Genomic DNA, 24,740 nt, shown 5'->3' with positions numbered 1-24,740 from the left:
TATCAAGCATCGTCTATGTTGAGGTTTACAAATAAACAGTTTCCAGGGAAGACCACCTTGTGTTCTGGCACATCTGTATCGGATCGTTTGCAGTATCTTATTTTGCCATTAAATCAATAGTCAAGCTGTTTGTCAACAAGTTGCGTAAATAGTTACTAAATGAAATGTGTTTCCACCATGTCGGAGCTGCACCAAACAGCTGTTTCTTTGCTTTAGTATTAGAACTATTTGTTTAGTGTGTGTTTGCGTAAGCTTCGTACATAATGTCTTTGACATATATGTGTATGTGTGTACAGGGATCGATTACAGCTTCCCTTCTCACTCGAAAGAGGATTGACTGTTTCCCAGGATCCAACGGTCTCTATATCCTTATAATATACACTACTTTTTTATGTTTTTGAAAGAAGTCTTGTATGTTCACCAAGGCTGCATTTATTTGATAAAAAGAAAAAGTAAAATCAAATTTATTCATGTGATGGCAAAGCTGAATTATCACATGACCTTCAGAAATATTTCTAATATGCTAATTTTAAAAATGTATTATTGTTATCAATGTTGAATCGGTTGTGCTGCTTAAGATTTTTGTGAAAACATTATACATTATAACTATCTTTCCTGTCTCTTTTGATCAATTTAATCCATCCTTGCTAAATAAAAAATAATTACTTAAAAAATCATGATGACACCACACCTTTGAATATTCTATTAAACATTAAGCGAATATTTTAATTAGCATATAGCCACTTTTGCAAACTATCTGATTAACCTTTCTCGTAATGTTACGAAGTTTGGTTTCCAAGTCATGGACAGCCAATTGTGAATGCAGGCCTGATCAGGGTTCAATTCAGGACAAAATAATAAATTCTGTAAAAGTCAATCAAGAAGACTTCTATAAATGCTAATTTATATGAATAAATAGCATGGTATAGCGTGGAATAACCCTGTATTAAAGGAGGTGATAATGTTAAGAGACATTATCACCAGGAATCGTCATATTCTGAACATAAACCGTTCACAATAACAAGTGTTGATTGCAGCATTAAATTGAGATCTGCTCATGTTGCGTCATATTTCTTTTTACACGTTTTACAGCATTGCGCATTAAACCAATCACACGCTTCTGCTGAGCTTATGAATGCAGTGGCCAATCCGAGGCGTTCAGATTATTGTTACAGTTTTGTGTATTGCACGCGCTTGCTAAGTTATTTGAATAACTGTGGAAATTAAAGCGTTATAATTAGAAACTTACAACTTACGTTTTTATTACAATGTGATCACGTCGTATTTACAAATATTTTTTGACACGCCACCTATATCTGGTACTTGCTTAAAAAGACGGGTTTATGATGTGTGTAGTTATAGGCTACTTTTAGCATTACCCTGGAGTTGGTGCACCCTCCGCCTATGCAAACCTGTATGACTTTGTTTTCCACAAAAGAGGATATTTTGAAAAAAGTCTGTTTTCTTTGTGCATACAATGAAAGTCAATGGCATCCAAAGTTGTTTGGACCCCTAGTGTTCTTCAATGTCATATAGTGGTGAGTAAATGATGACATCATTTTAATTTTTGGGTGAACTGTCACTTTAATGTGTCTGTAACCAGCTGTATTGACAGTCTAACCCTATATTAACTGGTTAAATTCTGAACTGCATGTTGTTTGCGTGTGACTCGGCAGAGTCTGATGGCCAGCGGCCTGTTGCTCCAAGCGAAAGCTTGTTGTTGCCACTGCTACGGTGGTATCCATAGTGATTGCCGTCCCATGGGCGTCCTCAGGGCTGCCAGGCATACTGCCCCAAATACTTAGTGTTATCCACTCAAACACACACACTCTCACGCACGCACTCACTTTTGCCCTATTTACCTAGTGCCTTTAGCAGCTGTAAATGTATTAATTCCTTCTGGGGTGTAGTAGTACAGGAGGAGCATCCTTTCTCTCTCTCTCTCTCTCTCTCTTTCTGTTTCACTTTCTCTCAACAGCAACCACACTTTTCAGAGGTTCAGGTATAATTGTTTGGAATTATCAAATGCTGTTTGGATGTCCACATACTTTTGGGCATGTAGTCTGTTTTAATCTGTTACCGTGCCATATGGGTTGGTGTATGGAGAAGCGTGCTGTGCTGAAGTGGGCGGAGCAGATATGTAGGTGGCGGCTGTTTGTTTGTCTTTTTGCTTGTTTGTGTGTATAAAGAGGGGGTGTGTATGTGGGCGGGGGGGGTTTTAGAGGGTGCCACACTCTGCAGGTTTATAGACCAGCTCATTAATTAGAACAAACAATCTGTCTGACACCCACAATGTGTTTGTGTATTTTTAAGATCCTTTAAGCAAGAGGGAGTTGAGGGAAAAAAGGAATTGTGTAAAGTGAATTATACCAAATAAAAGCTTGTTTGATAAAGAAATACATGCATATTACTGTAATGTAGAAACAATTTCTCTTTTCCAAAACCTATTGCACTGCCTTGCTGTCTGCTACTTTATAAAACAGCATCCTAACCAAAAGGAATTATTCACTGATTATTATTTACAGGAATATATGTATATATGTATATATGTATGTATGTATGTATGTATATATATATATGTATGTAAAAAAACATACTTAATTTTGATGACAAAGATGAATTTTCAGCAGCCATCAATCCAGTCAAAACCAGCTCAAAAAAGCATTCTAATATGCTGATTTGGTGCTCAAGAAACATTTCTTATTAACATCATTATTGTAGAAAACTTTGAAAAATATTTTTGTGGAAACCATGATATTTTTTTTTCTAGATTCCTTGATGAATAGATTGTTAAAAATAACTGCATTATTTTGAAATATAAATGTTTTGTAATATTGTAAATGTCTTTACTGTCACTTTATCAGTTTAATGCATCCTTGCTGAATCTTAAACCAATTCTTACCGACCCCAAACATTTGAGCAGTAGCATAAATTTACTCGTTGAATGACATATATTTATAATAGATATTTATCTTGACTTCGTTCACCATCTGTTTTCACACAGTACCTTCTGGACTTTCCTTATTTGCATAGTTATTCACAATGCTGCCTTTTGGACAAAATAAAAGTGTCTTATAAGGCTGCATACTGTTTGCAGCATGTATGAAAATGCCATCTGGCTAGGCTGCTTACTGTTTTAACTGTTAAATCGATGTCATCGTAAGAAGTATTAAATCACACATCCTTGTAATAGGCAGAGGATGCACTAGAGAATGCACTTTGTTAATTTGACATTTGCAGCTCTGTGATTTTTATCATGCCTTTATGTATGCAACACTAAATAAATAGGTTGCATTTTATGCACAGATGCATTTCCAGTGATGCAAAAATGACATACAAGCATATGTTAAAGACGTGCAGAATTCCACACAGTAAGTGCTCCTCTTTTGTGTTACATCATGACCCAAATGATTGACTTTTTTTTTTTTTTTTTTTGCAGTGTAGAAACTTTTGTTTCCATGGCAACCCCATGTAGGAAATTGCCAGAGCCTTGGGAAAATGTTTTCAGCCAAGTAATTTGAAGAGCTCATAAAAGACAAATACTTGAAGCATCCCACCAGTTGGCAGCAGAACATCCAGCCACGTCTCTGATCTTAAAAACACAAATACAGGCAGATTCAAGCCGTTATTGATGATCAGGACACTGATGAATGATTTTCGAACCTGTGTGCAACTTGTATGACTCCGTTCTGGATCGAAAGCCCACTGGACCCAGTCTGTCTGGCAGCCAATCAGAGAGGCCGTTCAGATTGTGCAATTATGTTATGTAATGGCCAGGTGCTGAGAAACAGATTGAGAATAAATGATCTTCTCCGCTCATTCGTTCGTTAGCAGGATCTAACACAGAGGTCAAAGGTCAGTTGTGTGCATTTTGTTAATTGCAGAAATCAATATGCTGGAAGTGTTTAAATCAGAATGCCTCACTCCTATCTAGTGATCAATATTTACGAATCACACATAAAGGCGCTAAAGCATTAGTCCTCACCCAGCCTCTACACTAAACACTATACACACACGTAGACAGATGCGCAAACACATATACATATGCATGAATGGACACAAACATATGCACACATGAGCAAACATGGCACTCATAGTCAGTAGTGTGCATCTGTGGGTGATGAATGTATAATTTACGTGGTTTGATTTCATTCAGAATGTTCTAGAATCTCCATGGAACATTGGTATTTTTTTATCAGAAAACTTTGTATATTTTAAATTTGTGATATGATAATCGCACTGTGCCATATGTTATCGCATATGCCATATTTCTGTCTTATTGCGATTAATTGCATAGCCCTACACAGAGCACTCTCCCACAATACAATACACTTAACATTTTAATTTTGACTTTTAATTTCCAGTGTGACAAATAAACCAGCAGTAGCCTAATATTGGCTGCACTTGATTTATTTTTCAGACTACCAAGAGATAGGGCATATTATTATTATTTCTGAGAGGATAACTGTGAGGTCATGTGACGACAATGTTGCTGTAGATTTAGCAGCACAGTACTGTAAAAACCTAAAGTATACTACTGTTTGAAAGGTTATTATTATTATTATACATTGTTGTTATACACATTATTGTTACAAATACTAGGCAATATTTAGTATATATTACTCAGTATACAGTAAGCAGTACTATAGTATTCCATTCCCATTCTCTATTTGAGGATGTCCACAAAAGTTTAGTCAAGTTAGCTATTAGTCATTTTGTTCCTAAAGCATGCCGTCGTCAGAAACACACTTCTAGTCAGAGCTCTATTTGAGGCTCTCTGCCAGCAGGTATAGGGCAGCTTCTCTGAAGACAGTTTGATCGACTCTCATGATTTGCTTTTTAACCGCTTTGTACTGCACGAACACATGCTGCGGAAGCTGATCATTTGAGTTCAGTCTAAATGATGGTTTACTTCACAAGAGACACGCAGAAAGCGGCTCCACTGCAGCAGAGCTAATCAGTGTTCGTAAACTCAGGGTAAACAACAGACTCTTATTTCAGCTGGGACTGACGTCGCTGTCGAGATCAGGAACTGGTGTAGAGTGCATGCCATCTACAAGTGTTATATGTCTTGCCTGTAAAAAATGATAGATACAAGTAAGACAGAGAAGATAGACAGACAGAAACCAGATAGACAGACAGACAGACAGACAGACAGAACAATAGATAGACAGACAGACAGACAGACAGACAGATAGATAGACAGAACAATAGATAGATAGACAGACAGACAGAGAGACAGAGACAGATAGACAGACAGAACGATAGACAGACAGATAGACAGACAGATAGATAGATAGATAGATAGACAGACAGACAGATAGATAGATAGATAGATAGATAGATAGATAGATAGATAGATAGATAGATAGATAGATAGATAGATAGATAGATACAACGATAGATAGTCAGACAGACAGACAGACAGACAGACAGACAGACAGACAGATAGACAGAACAATAGACAGACAGACGACAGATAGATAGATAGATAGATAGATAGATAGATAGATAGATAGATAGATAGATAGACACAACGATAGATAGACAGACAGACAGAACAATAGACAGACAGACAGACAGACAGACGACAGATAGATAGAAAGATAGATAGATAGATAGATAGATAGATAGACAGACAGACAGACAGACAGACAGACAGACAGACAGACAGACAGACAGACAGACGACAGATAGATAGATAGACAGAAAGATAGATAGATAGACACAACGATAGATAGATAGATAGATAGACACAACGATAGATAGATAGATAGACACAACGATAGATAGATAGATAGACACAACGATAGATATAGATAGACAGACAGACAGATAGATAGATAGATAGATAGATAGATATAGACAGACAGACACCCAGTTAGACAGATAGATGGGTGGATTTGATCGATTGAAGAAAGGAAATGTGCTCTTTATATGGTAATTCACACTGCTAACTGGTACGTCCATCAAATCAAGGCAGCAGCAAACAACAGTTTCAGGAATGTCATGTTTATCCCATGGCCTCGAGTGGTGTAAATTCTGCAATCATGCATCGCAGCGCAAAAAGCGTCCAAAACCCCTCATTTCAAAATCCAGGCCACAGTCTCCCGGCCTGCGGACAAATCAGACATGCTGAGTGCAGGTTTATCAGAGCAGGAGCGAGTCTAGCAAACTGTTCTGATGCTGAGTCCCACAACCTGCACTGACCCATCAAGACTAAACCTGAACGGTTCACAACAATAGACTGCACATATTGAAGTATACTGTATTCTGCCTTGTGATTCAGTATGCAGTGCTAAATCTTTTGAATAGCAGCTACTTTATTGTCGCTTGTCTTCACTATGTTGCATATGCATTCAGCATTTGCCATCTGCAATAGTTGTCTGTTAATAAATGCTGTTATTTTGCATTATTAATTCAATTTTGTGTTTAGGTCTTAATATTTGGTCCTCTAAAACAAGTCAAACAAAAGATGTTACAAATCAGAGTGGATATATCTTCAGTTTTATTCCTCACTCTGGAAATAAAAGTAGTAGAATAGTTAGAGCAATCCCTTAATCATATTGAATTGAATAGGATAAGCTTGTACCATATTGATATAAAAATACAGAGAGAAAGAACATATTCCATTCTTTGTATCAATAACATGAAGTGCATTAAGCATTTATATTCTTCAGGGTTTCCAAAAATGGATTTCATGAAGGAAATGCAGTGGGTTTGTGAGTTTAATGAAAAGCTAATCATTAAATAAATCATAAAAATTTTACATTTTTAAAACAATAAAAAAAATATTATAAAAATGTGTTTGACAAAGGCCTTCCAAAGACTTTGCAGTACATGTGATAATTCTAATAATAATGAATGTGAGTTGATTCGATAGCAATGTTGAGAAAAGTGAAATGATTTCTGTAAATCCAGTGGTCAAATGCTTTGTGGCTAATTTTCCATGTAATGTTAATAGCATCCGATTAGTGGCTGGGCTTTCTGAATGTATATAAGCGATATGCTTTTATAGAAAGGAAAATTTAAAACATGAAAAAGAATAATTAGGGAGAATCAATAAATTATGAGTGATTTACTGCCATTGTGTGAATATGTAATCAGAAAAGTAACTAGTCTGATTATGAATATTTTAAAACGTAATTAATTTTTGGAATCTGATTACGTAATCCAGATTACCCATCACTTGCATAGTACACACTACATACTGTAGTAATAGTATAGCAGTATCATGCCATTTTGATCATAAAACAAAGTTGCTGTTGGTTGCCTTGTAATCTCCAATCCAGATGGCTTAATGTGTGATTCAGTTAAAGTGTTAATAAGGTGAGAAATGTTTTTGAGTCTCTTAATTAACAATGGCCGTGCGGAGCGGTGTGAGCCAAAGACAGCAGCACCTTCTTTGCATAAAGACACGTTGTGATCTGGTTTTAACTCGAGGCGTTAGCCATAATGAGTGACTCATGGACTTCTGCTACAGCTGTGAGTTTGGTTAAGATGAGCAGTTTAGAGAACTGAGTTTATAAAGGTGAATGAGTTCACATCATATTCGCTGAAATGCAAGAGAGGGCTGATTAAATGACAGTTATTTTTAACAGACTGTATCACATCCTTAAAGCTGAAGTGTGTGTTTTTATGTGCCACTAACAAACTAAACTAAATAGCAAAATTATTGTTTCAAAATGTTTCCTGAGGACTCATATGGTTGGACAAACTCGTAGTCCCGCCCCAAACTCACATAATTGGTTACGCCAGTATTGCAGTGTCGGTGTGCAGTGTTAGTTGGGATGTTTGAACAAACAGAGCAATGTTTTGATGATCTACAAATGACTATTTTTTTAGTTTTCTGATTTAATCATAGTTTTTGTCTTTTGATAAAAAAACACCCTTTAAAATGTATTCAGTTTTTCATGTCATATTCCTTAATTTTAGTCAATTTCATTCTGACTCGTGTATTTGTTGACTATTATTGGATTATTTGAAACCATGTTCTTTCTAGATTTTTCTTCTTTAAAAACATTATGAATGAATACACTAACATTCAAAAAGTTTTTGCTCTAGGCTTCATTTATTTGATCAAGGATACAGTAAAACAGTATCATTGTGAAATATTAGAACAATAAAAAAAAAAAAAATTCCTGTTATGCAAAGCTGAATTTTCAGCTTCATTACTCAGAAATCATTCTAATATGCGGATTTGGTGCTCAAGAAATGTTTTTATTATTATTATCACAGTTCAAATATTTTAGGGAATGTGTTAGTTTTCTATATAGGAATCCATAGGATTCTATGATGAACAAAGTAAAAAAACAGCATGTATTTGAAACAGAAATCTTTTTTTTAACATAATAAAAGTCTTTACTGTCACTTTTAATCAATTTCATTAATCCTTGCTAAATAAAAGTATTAATTTATTTGTTAAAAATTAAATGAAAAAATCTTACTGACCCCCAAACTTTTGAACTTTGGTGCATTATGCTGTATTTTATTCCTCCTCATAGTTCATCAAAGCATTTATTTATCACCATGCAACATTGGTGTGCATCACTCGTCTTTTTGAGCATTTTTGTCAGTAGATCCTTTAACGAGATATACACACATTGAATTATTAACACACTTCACCTTTAATGGAGAAGGATGAATAAATGACCTCATCACCTGTGCGGTTTCACAGACTGTTAGTTTGATAATTGCGTCTGCTGGAAAATGTGGCAGCTCTCAGTGGCCGTAAAGGATCTTGATTCCCTGAGGGCTGAGTGCTGATATGACAGCTGTTAGCACACTAGAAAGCCATCATTATAGTCTGTCCACAATGCTATGTGTTGGTTTTCTGCATACACACACATTCATGCCCTTCGCTGCTGGGCAGATGGTGGCTTTGAGCTCAGGGTCCTTGAAGGAGACATTCACGGCGGGGAAGAGAGAGAGCACCAGACAACGATATGAAGATGAGAGCATGCTGTTACTAATTCCCCTGGAGGATGCTGGGAGTTGCTTTGTTAAAGTACTTTCTGCCTGCTAACAAGCAGGAGGAAGATTCTAGGTCATAAAATCACACGTTTCCGCAACCTCACATGCCTGGTTAGACCAAATTAAGTAGCACTGATATATATTTTTTATTTCTGCTATTTTTCTGTGTGTGAAACATTAAGTTAGGGTGAAAAAATAAGTAAAATATGACCTATATATACAGTAATAGACATTATCTGCCTTTTCGCTATATTGGATACTTATTTATGGAATATTGCAGTTTTTATTATAAATGATTTATCTGTGCACATCACTTTTTTAAATGTATGTGCCATCGTAATCTTTAATCAAAATAACTTCTCTGATGTAGTGTTTACAACCTGTCACTTACATGAGATCGACCAATGGTAAACCACAACCATCCAGTCAATTCCCCATGGAGAAAATAACATTTTTTTTCTTGTTCGAGAAGCTATTTAATTCGTCACAGTATAAATGAAAAGACTATCACAACTTCCATTTCATGCTGTCTTAACGAAATCAAAATGGGTGTTTTGTGGCTTTTAGTTTCATTACAAGGATTGCTACTTAAATCTGTTGTGTAATGACAATAAAATAATCAATTACTCGGGTAATTATTCGTATTATTTACATTCATTTAGCAGATGCTTTAACCAGAGCCAACAATATTCATAGTACACAATGACAACTTTAAAGCATAAGATAATTCACTTTTAGCAGATACAATGCAACATATCCAACTCACTAGCAAGAGAGAAGTCATGCATTGTGATGTAACTAAAGCCTATGGCTATTTAAAAAAGGGTAACACTTCGATGGACCACTTTAGACATTCTACTAACTCTAAGTACCTTTGCAACTAGTACATGTCAGCTAACTCTCATTAGAGTATTAGTAGACTGTCTGCTTAATATATGCTAACACTTTATTTTGATGCTCCCTCAACAGACAGTCTACTGATTATAAGTAACTTTGCAAGTACATATCAACTTATTCTACTAACCCAAACCCTAAAACCCAACCCTACCCAGACAGCAAAATAGTGTCGGCCCAGATCCGGCCCACATCTGTTACACATGGATTCCACACAGCCCAGATGTGGGCCGGATCTGGGCCGACACTATGTTGCTGTCTGGGTAACCTATACAGTCTACTGTCTACTAATACTCTAATGAGAGTTAGTTGACATGTAGTTGCAAAGTTACTTATAATTAGTAGAATGTCTTAAGTGGACCATCGAAAAAAGGCACATTCCACTTGCTATGTCCCACACAAACTTCCCTTTTCAATTGGACATATGACAACATATGAAAATAAATAAAAGTGTAATAAACTAAATAAAATTGCAGCCTGCCCTCCACACTGTGTGTTTCAAAATAACAAACCTTGCCCAACAAACTCTTTATCTCTCACACACAAATCCCCTGTCAGCCTTTCCCAATTTGCAGCCGATTTATTTTTATTTTTTTTGCAAGTTTCCTCAGCAGTCAGCAGTTCTTCATCCAATTAAAGACAAAACAAAACACCAGAAAAAGTGCACAAGGAGAAGGGCAGCATACTAAATGGGTACCAAGATTATGATTAGTATAACCCAAAATCACAATGAACAAAAATGTTTTAACCTTTTATTCAACTAATACCGTGTCCTAACCAGATGCAGTAAGATTCCAGCGACAAATAATTTGTCTGTCCACACTAGACGCGACTGCGAGATGCGTCAAAATCAATCAAAACCCACAGCCAATCAGAACAGCGTGTGGGCGGAGTCTCGCGGCAAGTGCGTAATCTTGACGGCACTCGCAAGAAAATGGATAAGGCTAGGCTACATTATCAAATTCAGTCTCTGTTGTGCTTTTGTACATAAGTTATATGGCTATAATTAGACTGAAGTTGTCATCAAACAACTTCAATTTAAAAACTAATATCAATCCCAATATTTATTTTAAATCAAGGCCATAGACTGGCCCTTGTTTCAGATGGCTATAAAAATTGCATGAAGTAAACAACAGATCTTAGTTAATAGCAGTGTGTAAAATAATGATAACTGTAGACAAGACGTTAATAGTCACGGTTTAAATGTGCTGCTTTTGATTCTCTGTAATGATGGCTTTGGACAAGAACCTTAATGTGCTGTTCGCCATTAACCAGAGTGTTTTGAACTTCAGGTTAGATGTAATTGTTGCAGGATCCATAACAGCAGAAGTGTGATGCTGCTGACATCATACAGTAAGTGGAGCAAGATAATTATTATAATGACAACAGTAATTCTGCAGATGAGGTCAGCTTTATTGAAGAAAACCCTCTCTTTCTGTTAACCACTACTTCCTCATTCAAATGTCATGTCTGATAGAACACGTCTTTCACACGTTCGTTCTTATGTCTTTTTGTGTCAAAGCAAAACAAACAACAACAACACACCAAAGGCGCATGTATGTAATGTGTGTGATCCAGGGTTTACCGTTCACCTTGAGACTGGTTTGGTGATTTTCCCAGCGGGTGTCAGAGGGTCATTAATCAGAGGTAGAGAGAGATCAATAAACCTGATCATTAGTCTCATCAGCTGCTAACGGCGAGCTGAGATCATCTGATTCGCAGTAAGATCTGAAACTTCACCCAGGAGAAACTGTTTAGTGTCACGTTCACTGTTTCATGCTGGCGAAGAGAAGCAACCGTGGTTGACGGTTTTTACTGTCACAGGATAAGCAGCTCTGCTTGCTTTTACAAAGATGAAATAGACTAGAAATAGGAAGAGTGATCATACATTTTTCAACTGTAGTCTTTTAAAAAGGCATCTGATATAATAAACTAGGTGTTGTCAAAAACATCGATTTTTCAATACATATCGATACTGAAATATCTGAAACGCTTCCAATACTCATTTTCCGCAGAATAGATACACGATACCAGCTGCGCTTTCTCACTCTCTCATCTCTTCGTTTCATTTGCTCCGAATGAATTTGTTGATGTTACAGGGCTTGAATTTCTGCGTGGAATAATTTTACTCATTCCCGCAGATTTTGTGCTCAAAAAGCCGCCTCTCAGTTACCTAAATGAGTTATTTTTCCACTGCTTTTTGAGCTTAAACAGTCAAATACACACAAAATAATTTCAGTCAGCTATGTTTTACGTGAACGTAAGCAGTTGAGAAAGAAAACACATGTATAACGGTATAATGGGTCCGTGTGTCAAGTCTTAAAGTGACAGCAGCCGAATATACCTGCTGCCAACTTATGCTGAGATATTAAAAACATCTATATGGCAGGTTTTCCCCATGGTATCAATGTCAAAATTGTGGCTAGTAACTTTGGAAAACCAATGGCTTGTGAGCCAAAAAGTTAATGCCAAGCCCTGCTTGTCATTGTATTTCCAAATTTGCAAATTTAAAAATCAGAATATCACATAAAACATTTGCAAATAAAGCACCGGTTTCATCCCATGCGTTCGAGAGAACAAAATCCTGGGAAACTGGCACAAAATATCTATAATAAAAATAGTTGTTGCAATCGGGGAGCCACTGTGTGTTTTTTTTTTTTTTTTTACATCATAAATTATTTGCACCTCAGAGCGCGCAGACGAAATGCAATAAACGCTGTGAAGTTATCTTGCATTTGGAGGTGGATGTCTGGTGTTTGGGAATGCAATCATGTGAGGACACTTCTGGGAGGTCATTATACTAAATCATTCTGATGACAGACTTTGGCTCAGGCATTTCAGAATGAACAAACCAACATTTGAGATGCTGTACAATGAAATTAGTCCACTGGTTTGTCCAGGTATCCAATCACATCCTCTGCTAATGTAAAGTCATGTGAGTATTTTGTCACGCATTGAGGGATTTACTTTGGTAAATGTGTTTCCATCGTTGTCCATCGAAGTTTTTTAATGTGCACCTTTAGAATAGATGCGCACCTTGGCGTTTCCATCCAGAGTTTTTAATGCAATATCCCAAAATTCACATAGAAACAGGTGGATGGAAACATGGCCCTTCAGGTCAAACCTGGTGCAACACATCTTGATTTGCCGTATTTGAATTGAATGAGATGCAGCAGAAGGCAAGATTTTGAGTGAATCACGACACGCTCTACATTTTGTTCATATGGACTATAATTTTATGATACTTTTTTGGAGATTAACTAGAAAACATTCATTTATTTTAAACTGGGAGAAAGACTGACATTCTTTTCATTCCTGTAGAAGTTTTTAGTGGAGGTCTGGAAGTTTCTCTCTCTATCCTCTCTCTTTCTTCTCTCACACGCTCAGATTCCATGTTGACATCAGAAAGTGTGAATTATTCATTTCTTCAGGCAGATGAAGAATGGGTGTCAGGGGCACGTGATGCACACTAACCAATATACTCCAACATGCTCATGGGCACAAATACACTACCGTTCAAAAGTGTGAGGTCAGTATACAAAATGAATAAATAATAAAATTTACTTTTATTTAAAAAGGGGGAAATTAAATTGTTCAAAAGTGACAGTAAAATCATTTGTAAGGTTACAAGAAAAAAATGCTGCTCATTTGACCTTCCTATTCATCCAAGTATCCTGAAAAAATGTATCACAGTTTCCACAAAAAAAATGATTAAGCAGCACAACTGTTTTCAACATTGATTATTATAATAAATATTTCTTGATCATCAAATTAGCATATTACAATTATTTCTGAAGGATCATGTGACACTGAAGACTGGTCTATTACAGTTTTGACTGTACATTTAATCAAATAATTGCACCTTTGGTGAGCATAAAAGATCTTACTGAGAAAAATCTTAATGACCCCAAACTTTTTATCAATAGTGTAAACATACATACTCATAAACACATAAACACACTCTTACAGTACAAAACCAATGGTGTCATATTGTTTTTAAATAAAGTTTTCTATAAAAACTACATACTTGCAAATAACATACAAAACTACACAACTTTTAGAAGTAATTTTTTTTTTCAAATGGTGATTTTTATCGTACTTTCCTCAATTTTGGAGGCAATTTTGTCCATAAGGTAAACCTGCAGCTAGTAAACCCATATACACACACACTCAAAACGTATAGCTGTAAAGTACATTACTGTGCATTGCATTTTTCTCCTGGCTGCATCTGTGAGAGTTTTTTTTAACGAGAAATCTGCAACTTCAGTTCCCCATAGAGCAGAGGTCTTCAATCCTGTTCCTGGAGGGCCACTGTCCTGCAGAGTTTAGTTCCAACCCTAATCAAACACACCTGAATCAGCTCATCAAGCTTTTCAAGATCGCTTGAAAATACAAAGACAGGTGTGCTGAAGCAGGTTGGAACTAAACTCTGCAGGACGGTGGCTCTCCAGGAGCAGGATTGAAGACCTCTGCCATAGAGGATCAGCATATAATTAATTTGGTTATTATAATTAATTTAAAAATGTGATTTCAGTTGATTCTATCGAAGGTTTGGCATTGGTGGCAGTGAATTTGAAGGAAATAATTTTTAATCACAATATCACATCGAAATCACACAAAGAATATATTACAATGAAAAGTTTGTCATAGTATTTTAAAGGGATAGTTTATCCTAAAATGAAAAATAAGTCATTATTTACTCTGTTGTTCTAATGCCAAGTAGGGGTCCTCAAATCTTGCCCTGGAGGGCCAATGTCTTGCAGAGTTGAACTCCAACCCTGATCAAACACACCTGTGTAAGATGATCACTAGGAAATCACAGGTAGGTGAGTTTGATCAAGGTTTGAACTAAACTCTGCGGGGCAGTGGTCCTTCCGGACCGGATTTGAGGAGCCCTGCCCTTCTTTCATTTTTTGACCACTAAAGGACAAATCTTAAAAAAATTCCTGCTCGTGCTTGTCCATACATCGGCAGTAAATAGCGACCAGCATCAAACTTTAAAAAAAGATGCAAAAGCATCACAGAATGATCCCATGCGATGTGTTGTATATTCCTAATGTTCTGGGGTTATACGATAGGGTTTGTGAAAAACAAACCGAAATTGAATGTGCGTGTTCATGAGACTATAAGAACTGCAGTTCACTTTTCTTCACTGAGTTGAATATCTGTAGACCGGAACTCCAGTTGTCTGTTACAGTTGACAGATGTGAATACGATAACTTCTTGTTGCGACGAACACAATGGATATATTCACCTCAGAGAAGAAGGTATGTGAATTGCAATCCATTTCGTGTTTTTCTTAGTCTTGATTGCTCACAAATTGTTTGCTTTCTCTGGATCAGTCGGAGTGAAGTGTGGTGCTTATAGTGTTTCACGAACGCACATGTTGCGTAGCCGTGCACCAACGGCCAAGGTCAGGATTTTCTTTAAATAACAGATTAAACTTCGGTTTGCTTTTTCACCAAACCCTGTCGTATATCCCAGAACACTTGGAATATACGGCATGTGTCGCATGGGATCATTCTGTGATACTTCTGCATTTTTTTAAAAGTTTGATGCTGATCGCTATTCACTTCCATTATATGGATGAGTGCGAGCGGGATGTTTTTTTATTTTATTTTATTCTCCTTTTGTGGTCCGAAAAAGAAAGAAGTCCATACGGCATGAACAACACCACGGTGAGTAAATGATGATTTAATGTTCATTTTAGGTTGAACTAACCCTATAATATCTAATTCAATTCCACTAGTGTGGGCAGAATGTGGACTTGGGGTTTGCAGAAAATGTCGAGATATATACACAGACCCTTTCCAAAAAATTAGAATATCATGGAAAAGTTTATTTATTTCCACAATTCCATTCAAAACGTTAAACTTCCATAGATTATAGATTCAGGGTCCACAACTTAAAAGATTTCAAGTATTTAGTTGTTTATTTGTACATAATTTGGGCTTCCATAAAACCCACGAAAACAGGATTTCAAAAAATTAGAATATTACATGAAATCACACAGTAATTACACAGTGATACCATGGTCATTGAACCAGGTTTTGGTTCTTTTGGCAGTGTGGGCAGGTGCAAATCCTGCTGGAAAATGAAGGAAGCATGAAGTGCTCTGGAAATGTCCTGGTAGACGGCTGCGTTGACTCTGGATTTAATAAAGCACAGTGGACCAAAGTCCTCTTTTCTGATGAGAGCAAATTTTGCATCTCATTTGGAAACCAAGGTCCCAGAGTCTGGAGGAAGAATGGAGAGGCACACAATCCAAGATGCTTGAAGTCCAGTGTGAAGTTTCCACAGTCTGTGTTGGTTTGGGGAGCCATGTCATCGGCTGGTGTTGGTCCACTGTGCTGTCCACTCAACGCAGCCGTCTACCAGGACATTTTCAGAGCACTTCATGCTTCCTTCAGCAGACAAGCTTTATGGAGATGCTGACTTCATTTTCCAGCAGGATTTGCACCTGCCCACACTGCCAAAATAACCAAAACCTGGTTCAATGACCATGGTATCACACACTGTGTAATTACTGTGTGATTTCATGTAATCTAATTTTTTGAAATCCTGTTTTCGTGGGTTTTATGAGCTGGAAGCCCAAATTATGTACAAATAAACAACTAAATACTTGAAATCGTTTAAGTTGTGGGCCCTGAATCTATAATCTATGGAAGTTTAACGTTTTGAATGGAATTATGGAAATAAATCAACTTTTCCATGATATTCAAATTTTTTGGAAAGGGTCTGTATATATATATAAAAAAAAAAAGATGGTATCGATGTAATGTTGACAATAATGTAGGTAACGCTCATAATAATTATAGTAATCAGGTGATTTGTTTTGCCCCGCAGGTCAGTCGTGTTCTGAAACCCGGAGGCCGTTTCGTCTCTGTTACGTTTGCACAGCCACATTTCCGTAAGAGACTCTACGCTCGAGCAAAGTACGACTGGTCTATCAAGCACTATCACTATGGCAGCAGCTTCCACTACTTCCTGTATGTTCTCACCAAAGGGGAGGAGCTTAGCCCAGAGGATGCGGCACTGGAGAAGAGACTGCTCCAGGAAACTGAGGCTTCACCCACTGATGTCAAATTTCAGGAAGTGGATTCTGAGGACTTCCTGAATAACATTGGATTATAGGGACTTGCACAGAATTGGTCAATCAAAAGACTGCTGACCAAAGTTGTACATATTCTTCATTAAAAAAAAAAGTATGCTCCTATCATGGATTCGTTCACCCAAAAACAATGATTCTTTCATTTAATCGTTTTCTTACGTTCCAAATTCATCTTTCTTCCATGGAACAAACATTACATTTTCTTTCTTTCTTTTGTTTATTCACTTTCATCTACTTTTGTGTTCCAGGGAGGAAAGAAAGTCAAACAACATGTGTGTGAGTAAATGATGACAGAATAAAAAATGTTTGGGTGTACTATCCCATTAACAGTTTGCAGGCCTAAAAAAATATCACTCTGTTTATCTGGTGGCGTTAAAAAATGCAGCAACTTCCCTTTTAGATCCTGTGAACTTTTGAAATGCCATGTTTGACTTTATGCCACACTGTATCGGTTTTGAGTTGGTTCAACACATTGACTTGGAATGACAATAAGCTTGTAAACAAATATCTTTTGTTAAAATGTCTGTTTTTAAAAGCTTTATATACCATGCTTTTTTAGGACTCTTTCGTGTGCAGTTTAACTCTATTTTGCATTCTCTCTCTCTCTGGCCTATTTCTCTGTGTGATTGTGTTGATTGGTATGACAAGGTTGAGTGCTTGACACCTGCACACTTGTGCAGAGACAAATCTGTCACAAAGACTTTTCAAACAACAAATAGACAGACAGAAAACAAACAACCCTGCTGTGTGCCAGAATATGACAGACGTGTGTGTGTGTGTGTGCGCGCACTGCTTTGGATGAGGAATGGCTGCAGTGAATCGGAGGAGGCCATTAATAAACTAGAAATCATCTATTTTTAATTTAGCTCTGGAATGTAATTACTGTCTATTTTTAAGACTTGGGGAAGGTGCCTGAATTTCAGAACAGCTTCCTGTGTGCCAATGTGAACATAGATTGAAATGTTACACTGTGATCTTTAATAGTAAATAGAAGAAGGTTCGTCTTGAATCAGGAGAGCCCAAAGCACATTTAAACCCACTTTATGTTGTGAATGTTTGCCACGGCATTACTTGGTGGTTCCTAGGTGGTTTCTTCATAAGAAGCCATCCCCAAGTATGATATTTTTATTCTTAGGTACGCACGGCTTGGGTGAATCTATGGGATTTTAAAATCCATTTTGTCTTCCAGGAAAAATTGGAAGTTTGATCGCTTAGAAAAGTAATAGCACATCTTTCCTCAAAAAAAAAATTGAAAATTTGAGGAGCTGTTCATGTCCGTGTGGGATGAGTTATGCACCCAAATTAATACTTAAGGTGATTGATTTTGAAGCCCTGTGCAAAAGTAATGGCAAAAGTAAAATATACCAGTAGCGGTTTCATTAACTTTTAGTTCAGAGTTGATCATGTCCAGATTGAATGCATCACCTGTGAAAGCTGATGATGTAGTCACAGGTCTTTCCCCTTCACTGAAACACTAAGAAATGACGTCAGGGCAGGGACGGTATCAGATGGCCGCTGGTATCGGGTGAGCCGTAGGTATCTGGTGTAGATTTATTCTGTGATCGTATCCTCACACCATGCTGTGTGATGGTTCTTCAGGAACTTATCGCTGCCTAAACACCACAAAGCTGCTGTGGAGAACAGGAGACCCTGATTAGTCTAATGGCTGGTTATGTTTTGTTTACACCCTTGCAATGCAAACCCACATGCAAGTTTTACTTTATATTGACATTTAAGACCATCTTCAATAATGTTCTTTTGAATAATTGATTATGAGTAATTATAGTAGTGTACTAATAAAATATTTTCTGAGATGTTGGCTTGTCTTAGAGAATAACTAAATCAGACCTTGTATGGTGCTCACCAAATTTAATTGGATAATATGGCTTAAACAGCCATATTATCATATATATTTGTCATAAACAGTTGTTGTACTACAACAAAGCAAAATTTTGGATAGATAGATAGATGGATGGATGGGCAAGATAGATAGATAGATAGATAGATAGATAGATAGATAGATAGATAGATAGATAGATAGATAGATAGATAGATAGATAGATAGATAGATAGATAGATAGATAGATAGATAGATAGATGGGCAAGATAGATAGATAGATAGATAGATAGATAGATAGATAGATAGATAGATAGATAGATAGATAGATAGATAGATAGATAGATAGATAGATAGATAGATAGATAGATAGATAGATAGATAGATAGATAGATAGATAGATAGATTTTTTTTAAGATAGTTGATAGAGCAACATGTCCCTTCAATATCATTATTGAAAGATTGAGATCCGCCTGTTCAGGCTCATGTTTCTGTAGGGACAAATGTGTGTTGTTGTTCATCTGGGGGGAGGGGTCAGGACACACCATTACATCATCATCCAGCAGCGGCCGGCAACAACACAGACCGTGGTATTGATAGCAGACACATAAACCCCTGCTCACAGCCGATCCACTGACTAGGGTAAACATTTCACTAAGCTACGTTACGGACAGAGGCGTGCGTGTGTGTGTGTGTGTGGGGGGGGAGGGGGTTTGGTCACTACTGCTCTTAAGGTCAAAGCAGGGGTATTTCTGGAACAGAGGGCAGCACTTCAAAACCTAATTGATTTCATTTATTTGTTGAAAACAAACTGTTTACCTAACTCTGTTATCCTTGGTGCCGCATCTCTGTTACGCATAGGATTATGTAATGAGTTAAAAAAAAATCTAGATGAAATTTTAATGTATTTGTAGACTGATATGTGTTTTTCAATGGCCCATGCTGATGTCTAGAGAGCTGGGTGAGCAATATAATGCTGATATAGTGACAACATGAATGTATACAATATCTAATGTTTACAACTTACATTATTTTCTCAAAATTACCTATATTCTGGAACTGATATAAGGGTGAAATACAGCTTCTATAAATGAACCAATCTCAGCTGATGTAGCCAAAATTGACATATTATTAATACTGGCAAATACTAGCAACTATTTATGTATTTTATATATTATATATCAGACTGTAGTAAGACTGCAGAAGAGCTGCAGGTTCTGGAACAATGTTCCAGTCAGATTTCCATAAGCTATCCCTAAAATCTAAGCAAAATGATAGGATAATCATATGAATGTTAAGTCCCAAGCCAAGTCCTGAACCTAATCCTTAAACATGATTGGAAATTGGAAATGTTCCACCAGGACCGACCAGGATCCTACATGGTCTTGGATAATCACGGTAAAGCTGAGCCATGCTGTGCCATGCAGTAAATGAGAGTTTGAATTTGGTTTGCAACGTTTCCATATCCCATTCGACCCCTTGCTCATCATTTCCTGTTGTCTCTCTCCAATGCCTAATTAAAAGTAGGCATTGGAATAAAAAAAGTAGTTTTGCTGCATTTCAGTTCTGCATATTTATGGTTTATACTATCCAGTTCAAACACCTCCACTTTGACTCACAGTGGTGTTAAATGAGGATTTACTGCAATAAAAAAAAATGTTCTCATCTCTAATGAGGGAGATCAAAGGAAGGAGCACCAACTGAGAGCAACAAGCTGGGATGAATCAAGGACAATGCTCTTAAATCAAATGTCTTTCTCACCGGGAGAAAGCTCATTCTTTGAGAATCTTAGAATGTCATCTCTCCCTCTTTCTTCCGTTATCACGCTGTCATTATCTGCCGAGAGTTGAGCTTTCCATATTGGGTCAGGCCACAGCGTCGCTCAGTCACTCCAGAGCTGCCGCGGGCCGCCTGTCTGTTCAGATAGTGTATCAGTAATCTCCAGCTCTGAGCAGCCTGTGTGAAGCGGTAAGGATTCCCCTGGGCATTGGAGCCATTCAGGAACACTGCAACAGCCATGAAGGTGTATTAATAGACTGAGATGGTGAAGCTGAGTGTCCTTGACTTCGGTTGAGTAACTGACTGATGGACTTTCTGCTGTGCGAGGAGTCTTTTCGAATAAACATGCACAGATATCGGGAGTCTGAGGTTAAACTGACATTGATCATCCAAAAAATCGTTTGATGATTTGACTGGCCAAACTTGAGCTTGGGTCAACTGGAGTTATAGAACGTTATCAGGATTGGATGAGTATTGGAGTTTAAATTGATTTAGAGTAAGCCTGACTTTTTTCCAGATGGATCCTGAGCCTCATTGCTCTCATCGGACATGGCTGACCCAAAGGCCACTCATTGGCGCATGACGGCACAGGATAAAAGCGATTGATTCTCTTGCGGTTGAATCACACACATTGTATCGGGGGTGTGTGTGAGTGTGTGTTGAAGGAAAACATCAATATTGCTGTGAAATTTAACTGCACTAGATGTTTCAGAGCGTTCGGTGTAAACATATATTTATCCAAGCTGTTTTCAAGCAGAAAACCATCTGAAATGACCACTAACATCCTGATTGTGTTTTCACCTCTCTGATTACTGTTCGGCCAAAAATGAAAATGATGTCATCATTTACTCGCTCTTATGTTGTTCCAAACCTGTATGAGTTTCTTTCTTCTGTTTAATACAAAAGAAGATATTTTGAAGAATGTTTTGACGATAGCCGTTGACTTCCATAGTATTTTTTTTCCTACTATGTACGTTACCGTCAACTCTTTGATTACCAACATTCTTCAAAATATCTTCTTTTGTGTTCCATAGAAGAAAGAAACTCATACAGGTTTGGAACAACATAAGGGTGAGTAAATGACAGAATTTTCATTTTTGGGTGCACTAACCTTTGAAGGTGCCAGATCTTATATTAAAGGGAAAGTCAGATTACTGTAAACAAGTATTCCTGTAGCTCATAGTATAGCATGGTGCTAGCAGCACCAAGGTCATGGGTTGAAGTCCCAGGGAATACATGTACTGATAGAATGTTTACCTTGAAAGCAAAGTAAAAGTTAACTGACACTGGACTGACAGATGCCAACCAACAGCAACTGACATGTTCTGCAGGTTTTGTCGGATCAGTGAAGAAAGTAAGTCATACCGGTTTGGAATGACATGAGGGTGAGTAAATGATGACTGCATTTTAATTTTGGGGTGTCCTATCCCTTTAAAGATTTCAAGGAAACCATCAGATGATTTACCGTCAGTCTGCTTCATCAAGGCCTATAATCCATCTTCCAATGTCGATGTGCAGAAGGTCCTCAAGTAAATGTAGCAGCACAGCTCAAAGCTCTCATAAGGCCTTATGCCACACGAACATGCCTGTCACCATGACCGTGAGCTTAGCCTGAGATCAGTCTGAGCGTGATTACATGGGCGTCAGCACTGGTGCCAAACTTCACTATGTCCTTTAGGAAATACAGGCCTGGAACGCACCAACGCTCTCTCCATATGGTTTCATTCGCATAGACAACTCCAACACTAAAGATGTGAGGAGACAACAGGCTGAAAGAGGATTGCAGTTCTCTGACTGAGCTCCACGGTAAGATACGACTCATCCTAACATGAATTATATTTAAGCATTAAAGGTAGGGTAGGCAATTTTCGGAGCTGCTAGCAATAGCACGTTAGCTTTGAAAGCATGAGATCCCACCCTTCCTTCAGAGCGTCTCCAAAGCCATGCCTTCTTCAAAACACATGAACACACACAGCAGAGTTTAAAAAAGCGTTTCGAGACCGCGTTAAACTACCTCATATCTCAAAGCACATAACATTACAAAAATAATTAACATAAACAACTTACAGAGCGCTGACCTGTACCACCTGACTGCCTCAGGTTCATTTTACCATTGATGATGTTGCCATTGAAACGCATAAATTCGAGTCACAAACCACTCCGAGTATAACGTCACAGGTTTCCATCTCTTCCAAATAGTTATGACGTGAACGCAGCATAAGCTCATTGTTTTGATTCAGGAGGAACTGTAAAAAGTGGCTGCTGTTTTGGTGCTCGGTGACTGACGTCTGTCTAACTCTGCATTGCAGGAAAAGCACTGAAGACGCGTGATGTCTGTGTGAGCAGGGTGTGCGGCGGTATGGAAATACATATGTTGACAGGCAGGTAGAACATCGTATCGTTGCATTTGGACCAAATGCAATGATTGGACAAACATTGTATGGTCCTACACCTTCCACAGACGATTTTTAAGCATGAGACTACTTGTTTCATCATTTTATGGATAGTCTTTTGTCTTATATATATATATATATGCTCAGCTGAGATGCAAACATCAAGTCTTGTTTATTAGTAGGCCTGTCTCTAAATGCATATGGGTTCACCAGCAGACTCTGTGCATGTGTAGTGGGGCCTCAAAATCAATATGTGTCAGACTTGTTTACCTCTTTGTCATGCAGTCAAATGACGACAAAAATCCATTTATGTATGTTCTTCCACCATTTATTAGTTCACCAAATACAGTGAAAATGGTATTTTAATATGCAATGATTCATTCTTAGAATGTCATGACGTTTTTTGTCGCTTTTTTGCTTAATAAAACGATGTTCCATTATTGAAAAGTATTAAGGTTTCATGCACAACAAACCATAGTCAGTTTCCTTAGAATAATGGTACAAAACAAAGCAAAAAAGATCAATAAAATAAAATCAACAAAAGAAACATAATGTCCAAAAACCTGTCAAGTGACAAGTTATTTGAAGATATTCATAAACAGCGCAGTATTTCTAATATCGCCATTTTTCTAACAAATTCAACAAAGCTCAAGTCACAGTTTACGATTTCCATATAACAGTAGTTCAACACAGATGTGTAGGTGTGCAAAAAACCAGAGAAACATTCATTCATCAAGTCTTTAAAAAAAAAACATCCCAACCAAACTGAATTATCCTCTCGTCCCTGTCTAAAGATTTTTTCTCTGAAATATAAACATCCTTGTCGATGAATCTTTAAGACGACATACTAGCATATCATTTTAAATAACAAATATTTAGATATAAAAATACAAATATGACTTTTTTTTAAAAAGAAGCGTGCCAGGGTACGATTCATGGTGGCACCTCTGTTGGCACCGGAGTGAAAGTTCATGCAAAGAGATGGACACGACAAAAGAAACGAGGAGCTGATGAAAAAAATAAAGAAATCGAAATACATAAAACATAAAAGGGCTTGGAAGAAACCAAGATGCATTCATGTTGGTTTAATTACATGAGGTGGTAATGCACAATGTTCCTCTGTGCTGTAGTGATGATGTGAATCCGTGGCGCAGGTGCGCAAATCAGCTGCAGTGAAGGGCAAAACAATAGATCAGCAAACGACGCTTCAAAGACTACACGCTTCAACACCTGTGGGCATGTGTATGATAATGTTCTCAATTTCTGAAAAAGAACATGATGCAAAATATACCCAAAGAAAATATTCACATTGCACCATCCGTAGCCTACATATAGTTCAGTTATCATAATGGGAGCTGAATATATTTGTGTGTGAAGTCTACATTGTCTCTAAAAGCAGCAGTCGGATTGAAGTCGACGCTCAAGGCAGATTCCTGTGTGAGTGTGTGTGTGTGTTTGTGAAGGGGAAGGTCTTTGAGCAAAGATACTGTACAGCTATTGTAACAGAGCGTAAGATGCGGTTCAGTCTTCGGTTGAACTTTGTGTTGCTTACAGCGCTTTTGGAAGATGATGGTCGTGGAACAATAATGACAAGTCCATCCATCTTTATTCACAGAGCCGCAGCGCGCGCAGCCACAACAACGTCTCCGACATCCTCCTCAAAGCTTTCATTCGGGTGTCGTTTGTATGGGAGAATTGCCAGCAAACCCCAAAGGAAATTCCTTCTCTCCCTTCTTTAATTCTCGTTTTCCCT

The 24,740-nt window shown here is 37.5% G+C and overlaps 1 protein-coding gene across 3 annotated transcripts in view; it reads left to right on the top strand.

The window, feature by feature from the left end:
- The window catches only part of ece2a (endothelin converting enzyme 2a), a 74,707-nt gene extending 57,181 nt beyond the window's left edge, over positions 1-17,526 (top strand). For all 3 annotated transcript variants that reach the window (XM_084411293.1, XM_084411292.1, XM_084411294.1), the window contains exon 4: positions 16,714-17,526. In XM_084411293.1, the coding sequence (XP_084267419.1) occupies positions 16,714-17,001 (288 nt within the window). In that variant the 3' untranslated portion in view covers positions 17,002-17,526. The remainder of the gene's footprint in view (positions 1-16,713) is intronic.
- The last annotated feature ends 7,214 nt before the right edge of the window (positions 17,527-24,740 follow it).

This window comes from Rutilus rutilus (assembly GCF_951802725.1).
Source record: "Rutilus rutilus genome assembly, chromosome: 6".
Taxonomy (NCBI): Eukaryota; Metazoa; Chordata; class Actinopteri; order Cypriniformes; family Leuciscidae; genus Rutilus; species Rutilus rutilus.
Note: the sequence above shows the minus strand (reverse complement) of the source record. Positions and strands in the feature narration are given on the sequence as shown.